At 43.3% G+C, this 25387-nt stretch overlaps 1 protein-coding gene across 1 annotated transcript in view; it reads right to left on the bottom strand.

The window, feature by feature from the left end:
- NPEPL1 (aminopeptidase like 1) overlaps nucleotides 1-18872 on the bottom strand; it is a 30677-nt gene extending 11805 nt beyond the window's left edge. Inside the window, exons 1-5 of the mRNA XM_077460239.1 lie at nucleotides 18652-18872; nucleotides 7784-7969; nucleotides 6864-7034; nucleotides 6699-6788; nucleotides 6188-6269 (exon numbers count right to left, since the gene is read on the bottom strand). Of these exons, the coding sequence (XP_077316365.1) occupies nucleotides 6188-6269; nucleotides 6699-6788; nucleotides 6864-7034; nucleotides 7784-7969; nucleotides 18652-18801 (679 nt within the window). The 5' untranslated portion in view covers nucleotides 18802-18872. The remainder of the gene's footprint in view (nucleotides 1-6187; nucleotides 6270-6698; nucleotides 6789-6863; nucleotides 7035-7783; nucleotides 7970-18651) is intronic.
- Between the last annotated feature and the right edge of the window lie 6515 nt (nucleotides 18873-25387).

The following is a 25387-nucleotide window of genomic DNA, read 5'->3' as shown; positions in this document are numbered from 1 at the left end:
AGACTGTTGTATGGACAATACACCAGCTGCACAATTTACTTTTAAACCAAACCTCACACACGGACATTGTGAGCAATTTTACAGCCATTCACATCCATATATAATTCTTCAAAATGACAAGTATTTCAGTTCTGAACCTCTTGATCATTAGAGTGGACCTTTATTTAAATATTAACATAAAGCTATGTTAGCAATGTTGCTGGAAATTCTATTAAGGGCTGAAAGAGCTTTCCTAAAGAAAATGCTGCTTGTAGTTCACAAAACCAACACATCCATTTAATAAGGCCCTAGCAGGTGGGATCCTTCCACCTACTATGCAGAAGGCACTGATTATTCTGTTATTGAAACCTCAAAAAGATCCACTTAAATAGGACTCTTACTATCCGATTTCCCTCATCAATGTGGATGTAAAAGGTACTAGCCAATTATCCGATTACAGTAGTTGTGAAACTGGTGCAAAGTGACCAGGGGGGCTTTATACCTGGCTGCTCTACTAGGATGAATATTCATAGGCTGTTTCACAACCTACAATATGCCCATGACTGCACCCCTACTCATGTTATAGTATCTCTAGACATGTGTAAAAGCCTTTGATATTGTTGTGAATGCCCCTACCTATTTCGAGTTTTGCAGCTCTATGAATCTGGCCCTCGTATTGTGGCATGGATACGGCTCGTCTACATTGCCCCAGTGGTCCGTATCAGGGTTAACACCCTGATGTTGCTGATCCCTTTCCAATAAACGGGGGCAACTAGGCAGGGATGTCCTTTGTCACCCCTTCTTTGTGCCTTGGCTTTGGAACCCTTTGCCATACATATCCATACCCCCCTTTTAATTAGAGGTCTCCCTGTTGGTACCATAGGAGGAGCGTATTTCACTCTACACAGATGACACCTTAATTTACCTGGCTGATCCCTGTGTATCCCTAAAAACTCTTGAAATTAAATCAGAAGATCCAATGTTAATAAAATTATATATCTTCCTAAACTGCTCTATGTTATGGCCAACTCCCCTTGCAAGATTCAAATTTTAAAACATATTGATGCTATTTACATAATGTTCTTATGAAATGGCTGCCCCCTAGGACAGCGCTTAAAACCTTGAGATTCACAACCCATATGGCAGGACTGGCGTTCCCCAATTTTTAGCTGTACTATATTAGCATCTCAATTGGTTCATATCCACAATTGGTTACACCCAGTTTCTGTTACTACATGTACCACAACGGAGGCGGCTATCACCTCCTCCTCCGAGACTCTCCACAATATAAATTTATAGGGGTTGTTTTCCGGCTCATCCGGGTACATCAATTTTGCCTACCTCCCTTTTCCTGTTCAAATCCAGTGGCCAATATTTCCACCAACTCGCGTTTGTCATCCTCCAATAACCCTTTGTGGTTTAACCATAACCTTCCAGAACTATGTTCCGAGCCTGATCCACAAAGGTGGTCCACCAAAGGGGTTAAATACCTATTCCATCTCTACACCACACAAAGTTTTAAAATGATTGTAAAGGCTCTGTATACTTGTATCCATTCAGATACAGAGCCCTGCCTCCCCTCTCCCCTGATTGGCTGACTGACAACTGCGGGAGCCAATGTCACCACTGCTCTGTCTCAACCAATCAGGGGGAGCGTCCTGGATGGCTGGGGGGGGGATCGTGGACATCACTGGAGAGAGAAGGGGTAGGTAGGCTCAGGTAGGCAATTGGGGGGGGGGGGGTGCTGCTATACACAGAAGGTTTTTTATCTTAATGTATAGAATGCATCAAGATAAAAACCATTCTGCCTTTACAACTCCTTTAAGTCCTTTTACCAAATGTGCGTGGATTTCAACCTGCCATGTACCTATTTTACTATTAGCAACTCCGCCATGCTGTATGTGTGCAATTTGGCTCTCTAGATAATCCTATTCAGGTACCACCTATGGAGAAATGACTGAGACACCCCCAGACCATACTAAACCTATCTCAGCTGATTACTCTGAACTCATATGTCACAGACAAAGACTGGACTGAGTTAAGTGACACTTATAAAACCCTCTGTTATTTCATCTAAAGACAGTAATACTCAACTCAAGATATCCCATCATTTCCACCTCACCCCCTGCTAGATTACATTACATTAACATCTTCCTTAGCTGAATGTTTTAGAGGTCGTGGCCAGGTTGTTAATGTTCTACATGGCTTCTGGCCCTGCCCAATAGTTCAAGATTTCTGAATGGACATAGGCTCCTTTATTTCCTCCACATTGGGTCTGCTGAATATAGTAAAACCTAAGAACTGTCTATTGGGCAGTTTTGGCGACCTGACTATTCCCTCCCACGCCAAGAGACTGCTTTGCATCCTATGTTTTTAATGTAAAGAAGTCCCTCCTACTGTCCTGGAAGGGATCAATGTCATCTACATGACCCCACTGGTGAAAAATTGGTCAATGACTCCTTACACATGTATAAAATTAACCTCTGAAATTCGTAAGTCAAAACATATCAGAAAATATGGGGCAAGTGGATAGCTAGTCCCTCGACTTTGACCTGCTATATCCCTGTCTACTAAATACCGCACTTTGACAATAGCTACGTTTGCCTAAAATTTACTGGTTTGTGAGAATCTATTATTATGGTTAATCATCACAGGAGACATGCGGAATGGTTGAACAAGGAATGTCCATTGCTTGATCTTGTACACCTTTTTTGTGTACCATGTAAACTTTGAAAGATAGAGAGAGAGAAAATTATATTATTATAATAATAATAATAATAATAAATACACACATGCCTCTATCAAAAAAATCAATAAATATATCCAAAAAAAAAAAAAAAAAAAAAAAAAAAAAAAAAAAAAAAAAAACACACACACCTCAAAAGACATATACTATATAAAGATACCACAACCGCTAGTTTGTAATATACAAGAGTAGAATGCCTTTTTAAATACCCAAAATAATACATTTCACTGCAGGGCTGTGTTTAATATTGATTGGACCCTGGGCAAACATTTTCTTGGGTCCCCCATGAAATTTCACTCTCCACCTGCTCTGAGACACACAATCAATAGAAGCTAGATTCAAAATCAGATCAGGCAGCGATTGGTTGCCAGAGGTTACAGTGTATCATTAATAAAAGGAAAAATTAAAACGCGTTCAGTGTATGTGAATCAATTCAAATAAATGATGATGTGACAGCAACACTCACAACATTGTACACAGCAACATCCAAAGATATATATATAAAAAAAAAAAAAAAAAAAGAAGTGTAGCGCCGTCTAATGCAAAACCTGATATGTACGGTAATCAAATTTATTCACTCTGACACCAGAGTCCATATACTGATATGTGCAAAAGTCCATTAAGTTCAGTGCATCATCCAGTGTATGAATTGGTCAGGCAAAAATATCTTCTTACCAGATGGCATCTGTGAGCTGTGTAACCCCTCACATTAGGTGCAGCAGATCATCCATATTGAACCGCTGTTAAAAAAACGAGCCAATGATAAAACCTTAATTGTGACCACAGAAGCCGATCACAGACATTAGCAATATAATTAGTCCTAATACTCTCATTGGCGTGATGACATCACCGCTATTCCTGCCCTGCCGACATACGTTTCGTCTGAATAGACGTTTTCTGTGAGGCATTAGGCTAATTTTACAAGCAGAAATCTCAGTTTTTTAAATTTGGACACTGCACAATGAATTTTCCTTTTCTTGTATAACCAATGGCTGGCTTATGTGGACACCCTGAGGTTTCATCATTGGCTCGTTTTAACCAGCGGTTCCATATGGATTATCTGCACCTAATGTGAGGGGTAATAAAGCTCACAAATGCGATTATAGACCTAGATAGGTCTTTGGATCTGGTAAGAAGATATTTTCGCCTCATCTATTCATACACTGGGTGATGCATTGAACTTAATGGACTTTTGCTCATATCAATATATGGACTTTGGTGTCAATTTATTGATTTATTCGCTATAATTGATTAAGTCAATTTTTCAATTATACAGCGCAACACTTTTTTTTTTTTTATATATCCAGTGCATCATTACAGCTCACTGACTGGCTGCTAGAGGTTGCAGCACACATTGTTTACCGTTTTGCTAGAGGTTACAGCATATGACTTCTGCTTGTTGATTGGTTGCAAGGAGGTTAGTGCACATCATTACTGCTCACTCATTGATTGCTAAAGGTTACATAATATCATCTCTTCACTGACTGCACACCATGGGCTGGGGAGGTGAGGGAACCCATCAATAGACAGAAAACTCCTAGGGATCCTAGGACTCCTTTGAACAGTGGCAATGCTGGGGGAGGGGGGTGAGATCAGTGGCAATGTTGGGGGGTTGATGGGATTAGTTAGGAGGCAGTACGCTGTGGCAAATTCTGAATCAAGCAGAGCAAACTGGACATTTTTGGTGAGTATATAGTGGGGTATGCTACACTGACCACCAATGTGAGGGGGGATTTTACCCTACCCAACAATATAAAGAGGGATTTTTACACTGACACCAATGCAATAAGAGCAATTACACCAACCACCAGTGTAAGGGGGAATTTACACTGACAACTATTGTCGAGGAGATTTGTACTGACCACCAATGTAAGGTCACACTTCTACACCGACCACCAATGTAAGGGCAATTCTGCACTTACCATCAATGTAAAAGGTAAATTTACACTGATCACCAATGTAATGATGAAATTACACTGACAACAAATGTAATGGGGGGGGGGGGATTATACAACAGGAGGATTTCTACACTGGTCACCAATGTAAGGGGGGGGGGGGGGAAATTAACACTCACTGTCAATTTAAAAGGGGACTTCTACATGGACCACCGATATTAAGGAGGAAACTGACCACAAATGCAAGTTTGGATTTTTCTTTACCGATCACCAATATAAGAGGAGTTTCTACACTGGCCACCAATGTAATAGGAATATTCACAGTAACCACCAATGTAAGGAGAGATTTACACCGACCACCAATGTAAGGGGGACCTTCACACTGTCCACTAGTGTGAATGAAAGGTGATGGTGGATATGACCTCAGGGGGGCATGATATACATATCAATTACATAAAATATTGCCGCCGCTATTTACATATCACTGCACGTTATGTACTTGTAAACACAGGGTTTGCAGGTGAGTCATCTGTACACGGCAATAAAGCAGCATTAGTAACACAACTTCACACTGAGATATCGGGACAAAGCACAGGACTAAAACTTCAAGGGAAAAGGGAATTTAAACTGGAATCGTTGGCAAGTATGAGGCAGCTGCTTTGGCCCCACAACAATGATGGGGCCCAGGGCATCTGCCCCCTTTGCCCTACTTAAAGATGGCCCACTTCACTGTGATTAAAAAGACAATCACTGCAAATTATTGGTTACTGCGCTGAGTTAAAATAGAACCCGTTTTAGACACAGTAGTCCTTTACACAATGAGGCCTGCTGTATGCCAAGGCTCCAAATTTCAGGTCCTGAGCTACTAGCCAGGCCTGAAGAGTTACTCAACACTAGTTGCCCCACCCAACCCCCTGCTGGCGGCTTATTTCCACTTGCCTAATGCGAGCGGATATTTTGAGGGTATATATATATATATATATAAAAATAAATGGAGTGTATATAAGTGGAGCACAGACCGCACAATCACAGATTCTAAGTAGTAAGGACACATGATTGTTATACAGACGAAGGGATCGCGGGTGATGGAATGTAGATATTCAGTGTGCAGACATCGCTTTATCGTCTCCTCCCTACCCCACCATCCGTACACAGGAGACACAGAGCTCACCTCTCCTCTGCCTCCATCCCCGCACACACACATCGGGAAGGAGTCATCACAGGAAAGGTGCCACTAATTAAATGAGTGTGTCGGACTCCTCCCTCCAGAATCAAGTCCTAACATTCTACGGGTCCAGCGATTTGGGGGGGATGTGCTAGCAGGAAAATCGTCTCCCATTCAACCCCGCCTGCTGATGACACCTGTCCACCCCTCAAATAATCTGAGGGCTGCTGCGTGTAATCTGGTAAGATTTTCTACCAAGGGGAGGATGTTATCCAAAAAAGCAGCACAATTGCCATCCCGCTACTCTTCTGCAGTCAGAAAGATCCCATGGTTTCTATTGGTTACAGTAAATTGGTCTTTGCCTTATTTACCCCAACTCTTTGCAATTGAAGGTGAACTTACCACCAAAGCCTTTATCCTTCAGCTCCTCACCACGAATAATCTGTGGTATTATGCCAAGCTGCTTTCCTACAGCTGAGATTTCCTGGAAAAAGGAACAAAAAATAATTTTTCAGTTCAAGTACAGAGACAGAAATGGGAGGAATTTGGATGTACACACAAATCATTTTCTCTAAACGCTGTTAAAACTGAAACTAATAAAAAGAATAGGGGTGGCAAGGTGACACAAGAGGTCACAGATCTAGAATATCTTTTTTTTAGCTTTTCAACCTGTGCCTTTTCCCAAATTTTTGCCAAACAGAACATAAATTATAAAATCACCTGGCAAACAGTATATAGTGTTTGCCAAGTGATTTATACTTTGTGTTTTGTCTTGCTGCTGGCATACTTGATGTAAAAAGTCCTGCTGTTTAGACTGAAGTATATAGTCTGCTGGAGATCAAAGAAATTGAAGCGGAAGTGATCCATAAACCACCAGCACATACACAGGAGCCACTGACAGACATGCACTAACCTCAACAAAGTGGTCAGTATTCATCTCATTACAAGGAGTATCCACAATGCGCGCTGCCAGTCTCACCCCTTCGGTGGCGCTCTCCAGGCACTGGTACAAAAACAGACAGACAGTTAGGCAGGCCTTCCCCATGCATGGCAAGGGCAGACAGTGATTTCATACTACCTTCAGCGTGGTGAACTCCATAGGCCCATTGTTTTGTCCAATCAGCACAAATTCCACAGTAACGCATTTCTTATCTGCACGGCGGGAGGCGCTAGAACGCCTGGTGAATAACGGGAAGGCTCGAGCTATGGCACAGGCGCTGGCAAACACCTCTGAGCGCTCGCACACCATCTAGGATATAGAGGATAGAAGACCTGCATGGTCACTCAACAATACCACATTCTATCAGATTCTCATGGCAACCTGCAAAACTGCTTCTCTTCCGACATTACGGGGTTGATTTACTAAAACTGGAGTGTGCAAAATCTGGCACAGCTGTGCATGGTAGGCCATTAACTTTCATTTTTTTTTTTTTGTCAAAGCCTAATTAAACAAGCTGAAGTTCGAAGCGGATTGACTACCATGCAGAGTTGCACCAGATTTTGCACTCTCCAGTTTTAGTAAATCAACCCCTATGTAACCTGCACTTTGGTAGATTATGCAAGAATGAGAATTAGGCCAGCCACACATGGAGCAAATTTCTCTTTGGTTGCAGGAAAGAAAGTCAATTGATTCCCCCATCACAGTGTTGATGAGGGAATCTCTCCCACCGGCGCAAGAGAACCCAGCAGGCTGGTTGTTCCCAATTTGATCAACTTGGTATAATCAGCCTGCTTATTACCGGCTCACATCTCCAACTGTGTATGGCCAGCCTTACACTTGGGTTAGGGTGACCCCCAGCAGTCAAAGTGTCTATAGATAGGGGAGCTGGGTCTGTAAAGGTCACCCATTGCAGCTAGCTAAATCTGTTATATAAATTGTTGCCATTTATTTTTTAAATCTGAGTTTTAGGTGTATTTTCCCTTCAAATAGCAGTAAAAATTATTCAGGACACCACAATTCCCAGTACAAAGGTTCTAGCAATTAGCAATTTAACTTACGAGGATACATCTGTTTGCTCCAGGCGGGAGGCAGTTACGGATCAGGCGCGTGATGAAGTGAGCTGCGGAAGGGCTGTTGTGTCGGCTGACTCGGGTTGGCAGAGCCGCTAAGGTAGCCAGATTCAGGTAGAGGGGACAGCTGTCTGTGGGGTTGGGGCTTAAAGAACTCAGACCTCCCTTCCATACCTGGAGACAAATAAAAACACAAACATTATACACAGCCAACACATTCCTGCCTTACAAAAATTGTGCCAAGCAGCGTTTGTATCTAAAATGGCAATAATATATATACACGTTTACTGCTGATGTGGTCCCCAGGCTTCTAATGGTTAGGAACATGTGGAAAAATAAGGATCTTTATGTGGCCTCCCCTCCTCCAGTCATGGTGGGTTAGAATTAGGATAGACGCAGGAAACAGAAAGGAATCCTTGATTGAGGCCAGTGTTCTTCGTACTTAGGCTCGGGGCCGGATGTGGGCCTTTTCTTGCTTTTATCAGTAAAGGGCACAGTTCCTCCCAATGACACCAACAATGGGTTTTTTCAAAAGGCACCAATGAAGGGGCACAATTCCTCCCAATGACACCAACAATGGTTCCCAAAGACACCAATGAAGGGGCACAATTCCACCCAATGACTAGGGTTGCCACCTCATCCCTTTAAATATGAACACATATGAATTACAAAGGTTCAAAGATTAACTTAAAGCAGATAAGGTACCAAGTGAGTTTCATTACCACCTTAATCAGATACAGAACCTGTGTAATTAATACGTTTGGTTGAGGGATGAGGTTGCAACCCTACCAATGACACCTGTAGTGGGGGATTGTTTACCCCTACTAAACGCTGTACTCCTGATGGCCACAGTTCGGCCCCCCTAAAGACTGAAGGACAGTAAACTGGACCTTTGTTTAGAAACTTTAGAGACCCCTGATCTAGGCCATGTGTTATGGTGCTCTAGGTAAGCTTTGATGCCAGCATATATTAGTAGAGGGGTGAGCACAGATAGTATATTTACAACCACAAATTGGTTGTATTCTCAGTTCAAGGGAACGGAATAACAATGAGCAATTCCAAGAGAGCACCACATTTTTACACCGACGAGCTGTGATTTCCCTGCACTTTCCTGTGCTTTACCAGAGACTTCTATGTGTGATGCACTTTCTGAAAGTGCATCAAAATGCCTGCATTTAGTCGTTTATAGAAGCATACAATACAAGTCTATAACTCAGTGCAACTAACCCACAGGTGCACTGTGATAAACTTGTGGATAAGTGTGAAAGCAGCTCAAGAACTCTTTTTATGTTTGTTTTATTTTTTAAGTACCAACATGCTTCTTGCAAAAGTGCAGCGTATCTGATGTTTAATATATTGACCTTGTCATCTTCCAGCTTCTGCTGGCATTGCTCTCCAGACTGCTAGAAAGGTCCCAGCTATCACTCGACCTGCGACAGGAGTTGGCGCTACGGAGGACGCATCAGCTTATGCAGCTCCTGCTTCCTCCACTGTACTCTGATGCTCTGGGATGGTGCGTCAGCAACCCATTTATTGCAATCTGGGTTTGCCGACCCACCATCCCAGGGCATGAGGTCGTGGGCCATGGGTTGAGCACCCCTGCCCTAAATGCTGGGACATTCTGATAAGTTTACCTTTTATTTAAGAAATTTTGTTTAAAATTCTATCCATTTATGGCCAGCTTTACACTACCCTCACCCCAGGCCGTTCAAAGGTGTCCGTTTCTCCTCCATCCAAAATGGAAACACCCTAATACCGGGTACACACGGTCAGATATTCAGACGGAAAATGTTCGATGAGAGTTTTGGAGCCGTGTGTAAGCTCCATCGGACATTTTCCATCGGAATTTGCAACACACAAAATTTGAGATCTGGATCTCAAGTTTTCCATTGTCAGAAATCCGTTGTTGGAAATTCTGATCGGGTGTACACAATTCAGACGCACAAAGTTCTACGCATGCTTGGAATCAAGCAGAAGAGACGCACTGGTTATTGAACTTCAATTTTCTTGGCTCGTCGTAAGTCACCGGGTTCTTGACGTTCAGAATTTCTGACAAGATTTGTGTGACCGTGTGTATGCAAGACAAGTTTGAGCCAACATCCGTCAGAAAAAAATCTCATGAATTTTGTTGTCGGAATGTCCGATCGTGTGTACGCAGCATTAGACTGGAAATGTGTTACTGGTTACATCACCAGAGGGAAATAAAAGGGGGGGGGGGGGCTAATAAAATGTAAACTAATGCATTTAAAGATTTAAGGCTGCACTAGACATTGTTTTTGGGTTTAAAATTGCTTTAAAAGCCTAACCCCATGATTAATTAATTTTTGCCAAGCTGGCCCAAACAGACATGATTGCTAGTCACACTGTATAAACAGTATGTAGCCTCAGATACATTCAGTATACAGAGCTGTGCTCCACCAGAAAAAGAAAAAAATAGAGTCAGGCTGAGTGCTTCTCAGCCATTCATGGGAAGCTCTGTGCGAATGAATACAAAGTTTCCTCCGATTGGCTCAGGTAGAGATTGTGACATCATCCACTCCCACCTCTCTGTCTCAGCCATTCAATGGGAGCTGTGTATTCATTCACAGAATACAGCATCGCTCAGCTCAACTCAATCTTGTTCCTGGAGTGGGATGAGAAGTCCCTGTCTCAGTGCTGTATACTGAATGTAGCCGAGGCTCCATACGGTTACTACAGCATGCCTAGCAAAAGTGCACCCGTTATTGTGGGCAACCAGTAAATTTGGGCCAGTTTGGCCCAAACAAACTAACAGGCCATTAAGCATAGAGTTAGGCTTTAAGCTCGATTTCTGCATATCATTTATTCTGGCTAATTCCCAAACTGAAAACAGATGGCAGGTTTTGCAACTTTGAGCTGTACAAAGTCCACAAGATACAAAAGTCCTCTTATAATAATATACTTATAAGATTAGAAAAATCAGACTAAACAGCTCCTTGAAGAATCACCTTTGACTCTGTACAGATTCAGAGCCAGCTGTTATGCAGCCAGAAGACCCAGCATGCCCGTGGTTGGCAAGACAGATGGTAATATATGCACACAGACATTCCTGGAGAAGATATAGGATAACTGGAGCCTCTGCCCGTCTGTACAGTGCTAGATCTCTAGTAGACTGATCAACAATTTCCTTTTTTATCTTCCTTCTCTGGCGCTATGTAGAAAAAGAATCTAAAACATGATACAGCAAGTTCTATTTAAAGCTTCCCTATGACTTTGTACAGGTTTGTCTGAAATATGAATTTCGGGGGTAAATATGACATAGTTACATTGGCCCAGCTTGCCCGATACCCCTGGAGGCTGGAAATCACCGATCACTACTCCACTTGCTCTCAGGTCCCATGGAGAGCAACCAGCCTGATGCAGTGTAAACACAGGAGACAATGCATTGCATGAATACACAAAATGCAAAGCATTCCCTGAATGGCACCCATGCTGAGCAGCTGATCTCCTGTGTTCTAAATGCATCAGGCTGGCCGCTTGGCACACGACCCATAAGCAAGTGGAGATGACAAGTATAGCGGTGTCTACTACAGAGATGTACAGCTTCCAGGGGTATCGACTAGGTAGAGTATATACATAGTTACATTAGTCCAAGCTGGGACAATGCCATTATGATATAAAAAATCCTGGAACTCATCTTTAACCACTTCACCCCTATGGAATTTTTACATTTCTGCTATGGACCGGTTTATTTGGAAATACCTTTGTCATTACTAAAGATAACAAAGTAACGCACACATTGTTTTAAGGAAAAACAAGGCTTTCTTAACACGATATGGTCTTGAAACAATTACCTTTTTACATTCCTTAGGCCCCTTCGAGATGGGCAGAGTCCGCTTTCTCAGTGAGGAATCTGTCTACTCATGCCAGGTCTGTGTCAGCTCCGCTTATGTGGAACAGACACGGCCTGCTCTCCTACATGGGCGGTCAGATGGAAACAAAAAGGCCTGTCCATTTTCATCCGACCGTCATCTGATCCAATCCTCCAGACGGATGGGGAATTTTTTTTTTTACCTGACAGGACTATCAGTTGACATCCACCACTCCATAGAGGGCAATAGGGGGAGGGGGGGGGATGCAGTTGGGGGTGTCAAAAAACTGACAATCAGCCCACCCCCATGTGAAAGGAGCCTTAAGCTGGATAAACACTATACAATGTTCTGTAGATTTTTTCCTTCAGATTTACCAAAACCATATAATATGAGGTCAAACCTTAAAGAGTTTAAAATTTGTAATCAGGCAGGCCCTTGCACTACATGGTTTTAGTAAATCTAAAGGAAATCAGAAAACAAAAAGTTGAATAGTGTTGTATGGGGTCTTAGTAGAAACTAAACAAAATAATGCACTTTTTAACCACTTGAGATCCACGCTATAGTCAATTGACGGCTACATCGCGGATCTCCTTTTCCGGGACTACGTCTATTGACGTCGTCCAGTGTACGAGCGGCCTGCGCGCCCCCTGAGGGGCGCGCGCGCGGCACGCTCTGTGATCGGCGAGTCCATGAGACTCGCCTGATCACCGATCCGTGCAAGGGGTCGATCCCGACCCCTTATCACATGATCAGCTGTCAGCCAATGACAGCTGATCATGTGATATAACGGAGCCGGTAATCGGCTATTATTCCTCCTCGCGCTGACAGCCCACAATCTGCCTCAAAGGTGCCGCCCATCAGTGCCACCTATCAGTGCCACCTATCAGTGCCACCTATCAGTGCCACCTATCAGTGCCCATCTATCAGTGGTACCTATCCGTGCCACCCATCCGTGCAATCTTATCTGTGCCCATCTTTGCCGCCTTATCTGTGCCCATCGGTGCCGCCTTATCTGTGCCTATTAGTGCCGCCTTAACTATGCCTATCAGTGCCCACCAGTGCAGCCCACCAGTGCAGCCCATCAGTGCCCACCAGTGCAGCCTATCAGTGCAGCCTATCAGTGCAGCCTATCAGTGCAGCCTATCAGTGCACTTCAATGAAGGAGAAAAATGACCCGTTTGCAAAATTTTATAACAAACTATTAAAACATGATTTATTTATTAATTTTTTTTGCATCTTTTTTTGTTTGTTTAGCAAAAAAAAAAACTCCGAGCTGTAACTAAATACCACCAAAAGAAAGCTCTATTTGTGGGAAAAAAATGATAAAAATGTCATTTGGGTACAGTGTTGTATGCCCGCGCAATTGTCATTCAAAGTGCATCAGCGCTGAAAGCTGAAAATTGGTCTGGGACTGAGGGGGGTTTAAGTGCCCAGTAAGCAAGTGGTTAAAAACATTTTTGGGGGGGGAGCAGTGTTAGTTTAAAAACAGTTACTGCACATAAAATGTGTAGAATTTCTCCTGTTTAACCACTTTCAGACCTGACCATTTTGCTGGTCAAAGACCAGACCACTTTTTGCGATTCGGCACTGCGTCGCTTTAACTGACAATTGCGCGGTCGTGCGACGTGGCTCCCAAACAAAATTGACGTCCCTTTTTTCCCACAAATAGAGCTTTCTTTTGGTGGTATTTGATCACCTCTGCGGTTTTTATTTTTTGCGCTATAACCAAAAATAGAGCGACAATTTTGAAAAAAAAAAACGCATTATTTTTTACTTTTTGTTATAATAAATATCCCCCAAAAATATATAAAAAAACATTTTTTTCCCTCAGTTTAGGCCGATACGTATTCTTCTACATATTTTTGGTAAAAAAAAAATAAATAAAAAAAAATAAAAATCGCAATAAGGGATTATTGATTGGTTTGCGCAAAAGTTATAGCGTTTACAAAATAGGGATAGTTTTATAGCATTTTTATTAATAATTTTTTATTATTTTTTTTTACTAGTAATGGCGGCGATCAGCGATTTTTTATTGTGACTGCGACATTGTGGGGGACCCATCGGACATTTTTGACACATTTTTGGGACCATTGTCATTTATACAATAATCACTGCTATATAAATGCAGTGATTCCTGTGTAAATGACACTGGCAGTGAAAGGGTTAACCAGTGGGTGGCAGTGTATGGGTTAAGTGTTCCTAGGGGTGTGCTACTAACTGTGGGGGGGGTTGGGCTTTCATTTAGTGAACACTGATCTCTGCTCCAATCACATGGAGCAGAGATCAGCGTCACTAGTTGCTAGGCAGAATGGAGAAATGTTGTTTACACAGCATTTCCTCCATTCGGCCGCTCCGTGAGACGATCGCGGGGATGCCCGCGGCGATCGAGTCCGCGGGTCCTGCGACTGGACTCACGGGGTCCCGACCAGCGCGGAAGCGCGCCGCCGGCGGCACGCTCCCGAAAGCAGGGCGGCATTGAATATTGGACGTACCTGTACGCCAATATGCCTGCCCGTGCCATTCTGTCGACGTACATCGTCGTGCGCTGGTTGGGAAGTGGTTAAAAAAAAAAACACTAAGGCTTCATGCACACGAGACGCAGATGCAAACTCTGCTGGACACGTTTTTAAAAGCTGAAACCGGCGTTTAGAAACGCCCGTTTGGCTGCGATTTTTACCGCGATTTAGCGGCGTTTTACGTTTGCGTCTAGAAGCGTTTAGTTAAGCTAACATCATAGACCCTCCCCAGCTCAAAAAACAGTATTATTAACTATTTCAGCAATTTTGTGAGACCAGAGTGAGTAGCAGCAGCTGTGGGAGCAGCAGTGTACTTGTATTTAGCGTGTCACTTGCCACAAGTTGTGGATTGTCCACTTGCCACGTCACCTGCCACAAGTTGTGGATTGTCCACTTGCCACGTCACCTGCCATGTCACTTGCCACAAGTTGTGGATTGTCCACTTAAAATATTTTTTTTAATGGTTTTTCATCATTTGCAATCATTTTTGCGATTTTTAATGTAAAAAAAAAAAAAAAAAAATAGGTCACCTTTAAAAAGCTTATAAACGAAAACGCGGTAGCGTAGTTTTGCGTCTGAAATGTGGAAACTTTTGCGTCTGAACCCATTTTTTTGCTTCTGTGGAAAAACGAGGGTAAACGCAACTACATAAAAGCGGCAAAAAACGAGACTGTGTACATGGACACGTAGGATAACAAAGTGTCCAACTGCCTCTGAACACGCGTTTAACAGCGTTTCGTGTGCATGAAGCCTAAAGTTAGAATTCTGGTACAAATCGTTACAAAGTTGTCTTTACAAATGAAATAAAGTGTTTTTTTTTTTTATTTCAATTTGGTGATTTTTTTTTTAAAGGATAAGTTCACTTTTTTTTTTAAATAAAGCATTGTGCCAGCAATCAGCAATTTTCCCGCAGATCTGTCAAGCTGTGGTTTGCAGTCCGGGTCCAAAAATGCACAGGACCCTTTTTAAAGCTGCAACGTGGCCGTCCCGGACATGTGTGAACAGTCTCCATTGATAGCTATTGCTTTATTTTTTTTTAAACATTCTGTGACAGCAATAGGAACATGACAGGTAGTCTTTATGGAGAGATCTGGGGGGTCTATAAGATCCCAAATGCCTCCTTTGCCCTTAAAAGCATTCAAAACACCAAGATTGGCGTTTCTGAACACTTTTGAGTTTCAAAAAAAAAAAAAATTGACATCCAGGTAAACCAGAGGTGATGTCATCACTTCTGGGTCACCATAGCGGAGAGCCGATCAAAGCCAATTCCAGCTTTGTATTGGTGTCAGACTAGGTGGCAGACATGCCGGCTGGTAGCTCGGGTCTCCCGTTGAGACAGCAGAGCCCAAAAAAGCCGCGAAAGGTGGAGGGAGGGGGGACAACTTATCCCACTGCTTGTAATAGCAACCGAGCAGCTAGTTACCCGCTCCGATTGTTATTACAAGACAGACAACCGTTGGCTCTAAAAAAAAATGGCACTGGGGTGGTGTCTGCAGCTGCAAGCATCATCCCAGTACAATCACTTCAAGTCAAATGATGCAGCAAGTACGTGATTTGGTGGCAAGTGGTTAATTCATTTTTAATATTCAAAGCAAACATATATATCCAGCCATGTCTCCAGAGAAGTCACTTTAAAAAAAAAAAAAAACACCCCACTATCATTTCTGGCCAGGGCCATCATGAGAAAGGGTAGATGATTCATGTAGCAGTTACTTCCTGCATCCATGCAAAAAAGGCGCGTTTAGCTCAGAAAACCCCTCCTCCTCTCCTGGGATGTATGACATCATTTGCCTAGGCGAGGGAACCAGCAAGTAACAGAAGAAATGTTCAAAAAAATAAAAAATGGAATATATGAAAGATTTTTTTTATAATATATTAGGGGTGCAACGGATCAAAAAACTCACGTATCGGATCTCGGATCAGCAAATAATTGAATTTGCAAAAACCTTTGAAAATGCCACCACCATATAGTCCCCACTGCAATATACATCTCCCCCACTGTAATATCCACGTCATCTCCCCCAATGTAATATTGGCTGAGCATGGATGGGTATGGCTGGGTATTGGCAGGGTATGTATTGCAGAGTATTGGCAGGGTATGCATTGCAGAGTATTGGCAGGGTATTGCTGGAATGGCTGTGGCTGCCATCCGATTTCTCCCCTCCACTGTACAGATCAGTATAGAGAGGGGAGAGAGAAACGGCGTCATCATGACGCCGGTTTGTTTACAGGTGATCACTCCATCACGGAGCAATCACATTGTAAACGCCGATGGGTGTACCAAGATGGCCACCGCTCCGGGAACTGGGCCGAAGCTGCGGCCTTTCCTAAGGCCGAGACCACGCCGATCCGAGTGGGGTGACCCGTTTGGATTGTGCCGATCCGTTGCGCCCCTAATTTTATATCTATCCATATAGACACACACACACACACACACACATTATATATATATATATATATATATATATATATACACACACACACACATATATACATACACTTACATATGATATACTTTCCTATTTACTAATGCTAGCAGCATAAGGATTAAAAATGATCAATGTTGATTGAGAGAGTGATGTTCCACTTTAACCACAGAAAGGACAGAAAGGTGCGAACGTGCCCAGTATTGAAGAGGTTAAATGATCTGCTACTGGTGGTTTGGTGCCAAGCATACCTTCAGAGGTCTAGTGACATCCATACTTTGACGGGTGATCATAACGTTATGGCCAATCGCATGTATATAGACGAATAATTCTTGTTGAACCTCTTCCTGCCTGCGTTATATCCAAAAGACGGCTACAGCGCAGGCTCACATTGCTGCGTGCATCCGCAGGGATCTTTGACTGCCGTGTCTTTAGGACACAGCCGATTACAGATTGGGGTAAAGAGCCAATTACAGCGCCCCTTTACCATATGACCAGCTGTGTCCAATCACAGTGTAAACTGGATTTGCCAGTTATTGGCTATCCTTTCCGAACGTTGACAGTGTGTGAGGTGAGGAGAGCCGATAACCAACAAATCTACTCAGGGGAGATCAGCACCGATCCCAACAGTGCCCACAAACGCTGCCAATCTGTACCCATCAGTGATGCCCATCACCAGCGCACCCTGAAGAAGAAAAATTACTTATTTAGAACATTTAACGGAAACTAAGAAAAAAAAAACCTCTTTCTTCTCCTGCATTTTCTGTCTTTTTTCATTTGTTCTGCTAAAAATAAAAAATAAAATAAAATGAAAACCCCCGGTGGTGATTCAATACCAACAAAAGATAGCTCTGTCTCAAAAAAAATAAAATAATAAAAATGTCATATGGGTAGAGTGCTGCATGACCGCGCAATTGTTGTTCAAATTGTGAGAGTGCTGAAAATTGGCCTGGGCAGGAAGGGGGTGAAGTGCCGGTAGGCACGTGGTTAAGAAAGCACTCCGCCATTGCCAGCATTGAGAGCCTGAGCCTGTGTGGTTGGCAGGGGATGGCTGGATTCCAGTACAGAGGTAAGAGGACGGCACAGGCAGTCGCAGAACACACCAGGCTTCATGTCTGAGCATTCTCCATGCCAGCTGCTCTCCAACCATGTACAGATATCCCCCCCTCCCGCCCCCCATACACGGACAGATCTCCATCAGACATTAAATAACAACTAAACTCTTTTCCCCCCATTCAGGATAGGGGTAAGGGGGAGCTATAACCACCGTTATTTATTATCTGTGTCCCATCTGGGAGATTTCCCTTCACTTCCTGTTCTATAGCCAAACAGGAAGTAAAAGGAGATCCCTCCAAAAAGTGAAGGTGTCACGTCACATTCGGCTACCCATCACATTTTGCTACCCGCTGGAGCGCACATGCGCGACACCACTATATGCGTTCCAACGCGCGGCAGCTCACCACGCTTCGGGCACGGCTTCGCTCAGCATAAACATAATCGAACTCTATGTCCACTTGGATGATGGGGCTTGAACCTGGACTCAGGGGTGGGAGGCATATGGCGGCGGCGCCATTAAAGCGCAGTCCAGCGGGTAGCCAAATGTGATGGGTTACCATATGTGAGGAAACAAAGGAATCCATGGGTGTCCCCACTGGAAGATTTCCCCTCTATTCCTGTTTTGGTGACAACCAAACATTTGGGATTTTCTTTCACTTTCAAGGATATCGGTAAACAGGACAAATGGGGCGAATCTCCACCTGAACCGGACAGAAGTTCTAATCCCTCTCCACTCTGTCCAAAATAAAAAATACCTTCAGTTAGCTGGTCTTGAAAAGCTTCCCAAAAATCTTATACACAGCCATCCAATCAGAGCAGAGAGGGCGTGTCCTGGATGGTTGCCCTAGGTTACTTCTCTAGTAGGTAAGCAACCATGCAGTCAGAGCAGAAAGGGGGCGTGTCCTGGATGGTTGCCCTGGGTTACCTCTCTAGTAGGTAAGCAACCATGCAGAAAGGGGCGTATCCTACCGGTTGCCCCGGGTTACGGCGCTAGTGAGTAAACAGAGGCCTGCAGGAAGCGTGCTCACCTCCTCGGTGACCCGGGGCTGCAGCTTCCCTCTCACTTCGGCCCACGGCAGCCGCTGCAGGTTAGGCAGCTGTCCCAGGATAAGGATGGGCCTAGTCTGGGGGTCTCCATCCCCGGCGCTCGCCTTAAACTCCAGCCGCACATTGGCCATGTCACAGCGGACTGTATCCCCCACCACCGCCGCGCCAAACCTCACTGTCAGCCTCAGCTCCGCCCTCCCGTACAGCGGCCTATTAGGTTCCGGGCACTGTTCAGCATCCCCTCCCACATAAGCGAGAAACCTCTCGTTTCCGCCTTACAAACCCCGCCCTATTCCCCCAACCAATCAGCAAAAGAAGGCAGTATTTGCGTTCCACGTTCAGCCCACAAATGGCTCCGGGCGGAAACATCCCCCCTAACATAAAGTTCCACGTATAGAAGAGGAAGGAGCATGACCTCATTAACATCGGCGGTCATGTATTAAAGAGAACCAGTCATAGCTGGGCATGTGTAAGAATCTAAACTGGGAACCAGTCATGAGAACATGGAAGCTGCAATTTCTGAACAGTCCTGAGAGCACTGACCCCTCTTCTCTTACATCCGATACGGAGATTCCCCGATCCCTCTTCTCTTACATCCGATACAGAGATTCACCGATCCCTCTTCTCTTACATCCGATACAGAGATTCACCGATCCCTCTTCTCTTACATCCGATACAGAGATTCACCGATCCCTCTTCTCTTACATCCGATACAGAGATTCACCGATCCCTCTTCTCTTACATCTGATACAGAGATTCACCGATCCCTCCTCTTACATTCGATACAGAGATTCACTGATCCTCTCTTCTCTTACATACAATACATAAATTCGCCGACCCCTCTTCTCTTACATACGATAGATTCACCGATCCCTCTTCTTTTACATACACTATATACATTCACCGACCAATCTTCTCTTATATACAATACCTAGATTCACCTACCCCTTATTTTTTACATACTGTAGATTCATTGATCCCCTCTTCTCTTACATACGATTCATAGATTCACCGACCCCTCTTCTCTTACATACGATACAGAGATTCACTGACCCCCTCTTCTCTTACATACAATACATAGATTCACCGACCCCTCTTTTCTTACATGCAATACATAGATTCACCGACCCCTCTTCTCTTACATATGATTTATTGATTCACCGACCCCTTATTTCTTACATGCAATACATAGATTCACTGATCCTCTCTTCTCTTACATACAATACATAAATTCGCCGACCCCCTCTTCTCTTACATACCATAGATTCACCAATTCCCTCTTCTCTTACATACGATACATAGATTCACCGATCCCTCTTCTTTTACATACATTATATACAGTCACCGACCAATCTTCTCTTATATACAATACCTAGAATCACCTACCCCTTAATTTTTACATACTGTAGATTCACTGATCCCCTCTTCTCTTACATATGATTCATAGATTCACCGACCCCTCTTCTCTTACATACGATACAGAGATTCACTGATCCCTCTTCTCTTACATCCGATACAGAGATTCACCAATCCCTCTTCTCTTACATCCGATACAGAGATTCACTCATTCCCTCTTCCCTTAATCCGATACAGGGATTCACCGATCCCCTCTTCTCTTACATCCTATACATAGATTCACAATCCCTCTTCTCTTAAATACTATACAGAGATTCACCAATCCCGCTTCTCTTAATCCTATACAGAGATTCACTGATCCCTCTTCTCTTAAATACTATACAGAGATTCACGCATTCCCTCTTCTCTTACATCCGATAGAGATACACTGATCCCCTCTTTTCTTATATCCTATACATAGATTCACCGACCCCTCTTCTCTTACATCCTATACAGAGATTCACCGACCCCCTCTTCTCTTACATCCTATACATAGATTCACCGATCCCTCTTCTCCTACATCCGATACAGAGATTCACCAATCCCTCTTCTCTTACATCCTATACAGAGATTCACGATCCCTCTTCTCTTACATCCTATACAGAGATTCACCGATCCCTCTTCTCTTACATCCGATACAGAGATTCACTCATTCCCTCTTTCCTTAATCCGATACAGGGATTCACCGATCCCCTCTTCTCTTACATCCGATACAGAGATTCACCGATCCCTCTTCTCTTACATCCGATACAGAGATTCACCGATCCCTCTTCTCCTACATCCGATACAGAGATTCACCGATCCCTCCTCTTACATCCGATACAGAGATTCACTGATCCTCTCTTCTCTTACATACAATACATAAATTTGCCGACCCCTCTTCTCTTACATACGATACATAGATTCACCAATTCGCTCTTCTCTTACATACAATACATAGATTCACCGATCCCTCTTCTTTTACATACACTATATACATTCACCACCCAATCTTCTCTTATATACAATACCTAGATTTACCTACCCCTTATTTTTTACATACTGTAGATTCACTGATCCCCTCTTCTCTTACATACGATTCATATATTCACCGATCCCTCTTCTCTTACATCCGATACAGAGATTCACTCATTCCCTCTTCCCTTAATCCGATACAGGGATTCACCGATCCCCTCTTCTCTTACATCCTATACATAGATTCACAATCCCTCTCCTCTTAAATACTATACAGAGATTCATCAATCTCGCTTCTCTTAATCCTATAGAGATTCACTGATCCCTCTTCTCTTAAATACTATACAGAGATTCACTCATTCCCTCTTCTCTTACAATCGATAGAGATTCACCGATCCCTCTTCTCTTACATCCTATACAGAGATTCACCTATCCCTCTTCTCCTACATCCGATACAGAGATTCACCGATCCCTCTTCTCTTACATCCTATACAGAGATTCACGATCCCTCTTCTTACATCCTATACAGAGATTCACCGATCCCTCTTCTCTTACATCCCATAGAGATTCACCGATCCCTCTTCTCTTACACCCGATACAGAGATTCACCGATCCCTCTTCTCTTACATCTGATAGAGATTCACCGACCCCTATTCTCTTATATACGATACCTAGATTCACCTACCACTTATTTCTTACATATAATACATACTGTAGATTCACCGATCCCCTCTTCTCTTACATATGATACATAGATTCACGACCCCTCTTCTCTTATATACGATACATAGATTCACCGATCCCTCTTTTACATATGATGCATAGGTTTACCGACCCTTCTGTTACATGCATTCGCATTCTTTTCGTTACATTAGTTTAGAGGCGGTATGCGTAAATTTAAATAATTTGTAACTTTGGATGCATTCGTATTTTTTCCATTCCATTTGTTTGCTTTGTAGGAATGCCATTCAGCTGCAGCAGTAATATGTTTATTCCGAGAACACAGTGTTTCTTTCAGAATATATACATTAGCACTTGCAGCAGTGTTGGAGAAGATTTCTCATCCGCAGTTAAAAAAAAAAGAAGAATGTATATGCCTAAGCAGGAGGGGCCTGGGGTGGTCAGTGGGTAGACCGCCCCTCTGCTTCGGCAAAAGATGTGAGCAATGAGTCAGAAAGTAAAAGCTGCATAAATTCCAGTATATACAGTTGTGCTCAAATGTTTGCATACCCTTGCTTGAGCAATGCTTCCACCAGTTGTGCTTACATGATTAAAAAGTACTGACTGGCATATTCAAGGCTTTGGATATCTTTTTCTATCCTTTACCATCATTACCTTGTTACACAGGTCTTTTGACTGTTCTTTTCTACCTCCTCTTGGCTCAGTGTCCAGCCTGCTTCGTGCATCCATGTGAGAGCTAACAAACTCATTGACTATTTATACACAGACACGAATTGGGATTTAAAAAGCAACAAACGTGGGAAATTAACCTTTAATTGCCATTTTAACCTGTGTGTGCCACCTTCTGTGTCTGTATCAAGGCCAAACATTCCAGGGTATGTAAACTTTTTATCAGGGCCATTTGAGTGATTTCTGTTATTATGATTTAAAAAAAAAAGGGTTAAAAAAAAAACACTGTGATTTTCATCATGATCAGTTGAATTTTCAACATTAATGCCAAAATTTTTACACTGATTAAAAAATAAAAAATAAAGTGCCACTTTTATTCCTATCACAAGGAATGTAAACATCCCTTGTAATAGAAAAAAAGCATGACAGGACCTCTTAAATATGAGATGTGGGGTCAAAAAGGACCTCAGATCTCATATTTACACTAAAATGCAATAAAAAAAAAAAATTTGTCATTTAAAAAAAAAAAAAAAAATGGTATTTAAGAGCTATGGGCGGAAGTGACATTTTGACGTTGCTTCCACCCTGCAGTGTCATGAAGACGGGTGGGGGCCATCTTCCCCACTCGTCTCCATGTAAGCCCAGTGGACAGACGTGATCGCCTCTACTGACAACTCTGGTAAGCGGCAGAGGGCACCGGATCGCGGCAGAAGGGGGACCTCTCCCGCCACCGATAGAGGTGATCTCATGGCGAATCCGCCACAGAGACGCTTTGATCTTGTACCGGACCGCCAGCCGAACACGGGGATACCGGGGTTATGGCAGCTAGCTTCTGCCATAACAACGATATCCGTCCCCAAAGTAGGGACGTACATCGGCATGCGGCAGTCTGGAAGTGGTTATTTTTACCAAGCAGTCTGTTGTTCAATACAATCTAATTGTTTTTATGATTTAGGCTCAAGGCAGCTTACCTGTGACAGCTGGTAGTGTTCTACGGAGTAAATGTTTATCAGCGATTTCTATGACATACTTGTGATTTAGGCTTAGCGGTCCTTTACATTGACTTTTGCAGCCTCAAGACCAATCTTAGAAACCTAAAACTCAAACAGGAATGATGATCAGACCATTAACAGAATCCCAGTGTGATCAAACACCATATTTAGGCCTTGCTCACGCATCATGGTGAAGAGACATCAGATTTCTGCAAGGGCACAAAAACAAAAAAAAACAATTGTACTCTTTGTGCCCTTTTCACACAACACTGATATCACATTTGGATTTTTTCTGGATGGGGAAAAAAAATGGACATGAAATTAACATTGGTGAGAATAGGGCACATAACTGACACATGAAAACTGATGTTAATTTTCCCATTGGTTTTCATGCACTTATGGTGAGAACAAGCCCTTAAAGTGACCCCGTTTCTAACTCACCAAAATAAAATTAAAGGCACCTTGTTGTAGAATTCCTTTCTTTATCATACATCATGGGACACAGGGTTAGACTAATATTCATTACCTACTGGGTTATACTTCATCTTCAGGTGAATGGGCACTGGTAGACACTACATAGCCCCTCCCGTACAGGAAGTACTTTAGTTTTTTTTTACCAGCGTCTGTAAGGTGGATGTGCAACATTGTTTGAGCTCGCTCGAGCTCCAGGTCTTGAAGTCCCAGCATGGTTCTAAAATTAATCAAGGGACTGACCGATCGGATCCATTTGAAACACGTTCCAAGATAAATGGTACCCGAGCCTCGCAAAGAAGACGCACGGATGCTGCAAGGTTTTGCCTGTAATGCAACCTCCGGACGCTGGACCCTGCAAAGTGGAATCCTGGACACCACAGAGCCAAGGCATTCCTGCAGGGTGCTGTACAGGTCCAAGGGAGTGGACGTAAAAAGGGTGCCCAGTCCTTGAAGTTCCTCAAGTGACAGGAACCCGCCATGATGGCCGAAGATTGGGCTCTTATTCTCCAAGGTTGCCCTCTGCCTGGATGGTAAGTGAAATCCCCTTATTTACTTATTGTGGGGTGCCCTATGTATGCAACAATCTGTCAATATAGCTAAGGCTGGACACCTGTGTAGCGGTGACCCCACGGGGCTGTTGGAAAGAGTAGCTTTTTTGTTGTCTTTTGTGCACAAAATTTTGTGGCGGACATTGGACTGTGACCGCGCACGCAGATTGTCCCGGCCCACAGCCAGCTTATTTAAACTGATAGTGGCTGACATGCGGCGCTTCCAGCCAAAGCTTCCATTGCCAATTGGGTCCACCAGTTGGTAATTTAGGTCCATGGTCTGAAACGTAGGGCTCCTCCCTTTAGGGTGAGAGCTCATTCTACCAGCTATGACTAAGGCTATTGCTGAAACGTGTCAGTTTGTTTTACTATCACTCTGATGTACCAATAAACTACACTTCAAAGATTACAGTGTTGCTGGCTCTTCTTACTACTATCAGATATCTGTGGCTCCGATTTGTAAGGCTGCTATCTGGGCTTCAGTGCATACGTTCACAAAATGTTATCAAGTGGATGTTCGAGCAACCAAGGATTCGGCCGCAGTGTACTGCAGACTGCCGTATAAGTTCTGATGGCTATTGCTGGGCAGGGTGTCTCCCTCCCCTCAAGGCTATTGCTCTGGGACGTCACACTAGGTAAAGAATATCAGCCTAACTCCTGTGATGTATGATAAAGAAAACTGAATTTTTTCGTCATACTTGTAAAATCCTTTTCTTTGAGTACATCATGGGACACAGAGATCCCTCCTCTCTTTTTGAGGATTAAGTGCTTGCTACAAAACTGAAGTACTTCCTGTATGGGAGGGGTCATATAGGGGATCACTTCCTGTCTAAATACCTTTGGTCTACCAGTGTCCATTCACCTGGAGATGAAGTATAACCCAGTAGGTAATGAACATTAGCCCAACTCTGTGTCCCTGTGATGTATTCAAAGAAAAGGATTTTACAGGCAAGTATGACGAAAAAAAATCCTATTTTTCTGGTGGGCAGCAACTCCAATCTTTG

This window comes from Lithobates pipiens, unplaced genomic scaffold (assembly GCF_037356315.1).
Source record: "Lithobates pipiens isolate NorthernLeopardFrog02 unplaced genomic scaffold, aLitPip1_a1.2 Scaffold_28, whole genome shotgun sequence".
Taxonomy (NCBI): domain Eukaryota; kingdom Metazoa; phylum Chordata; class Amphibia; order Anura; family Ranidae; genus Lithobates; species Lithobates pipiens.
The sequence above is the reverse complement of the archived record's forward strand: the minus strand, read 5'-3'. Positions and strand labels throughout refer to the sequence as shown.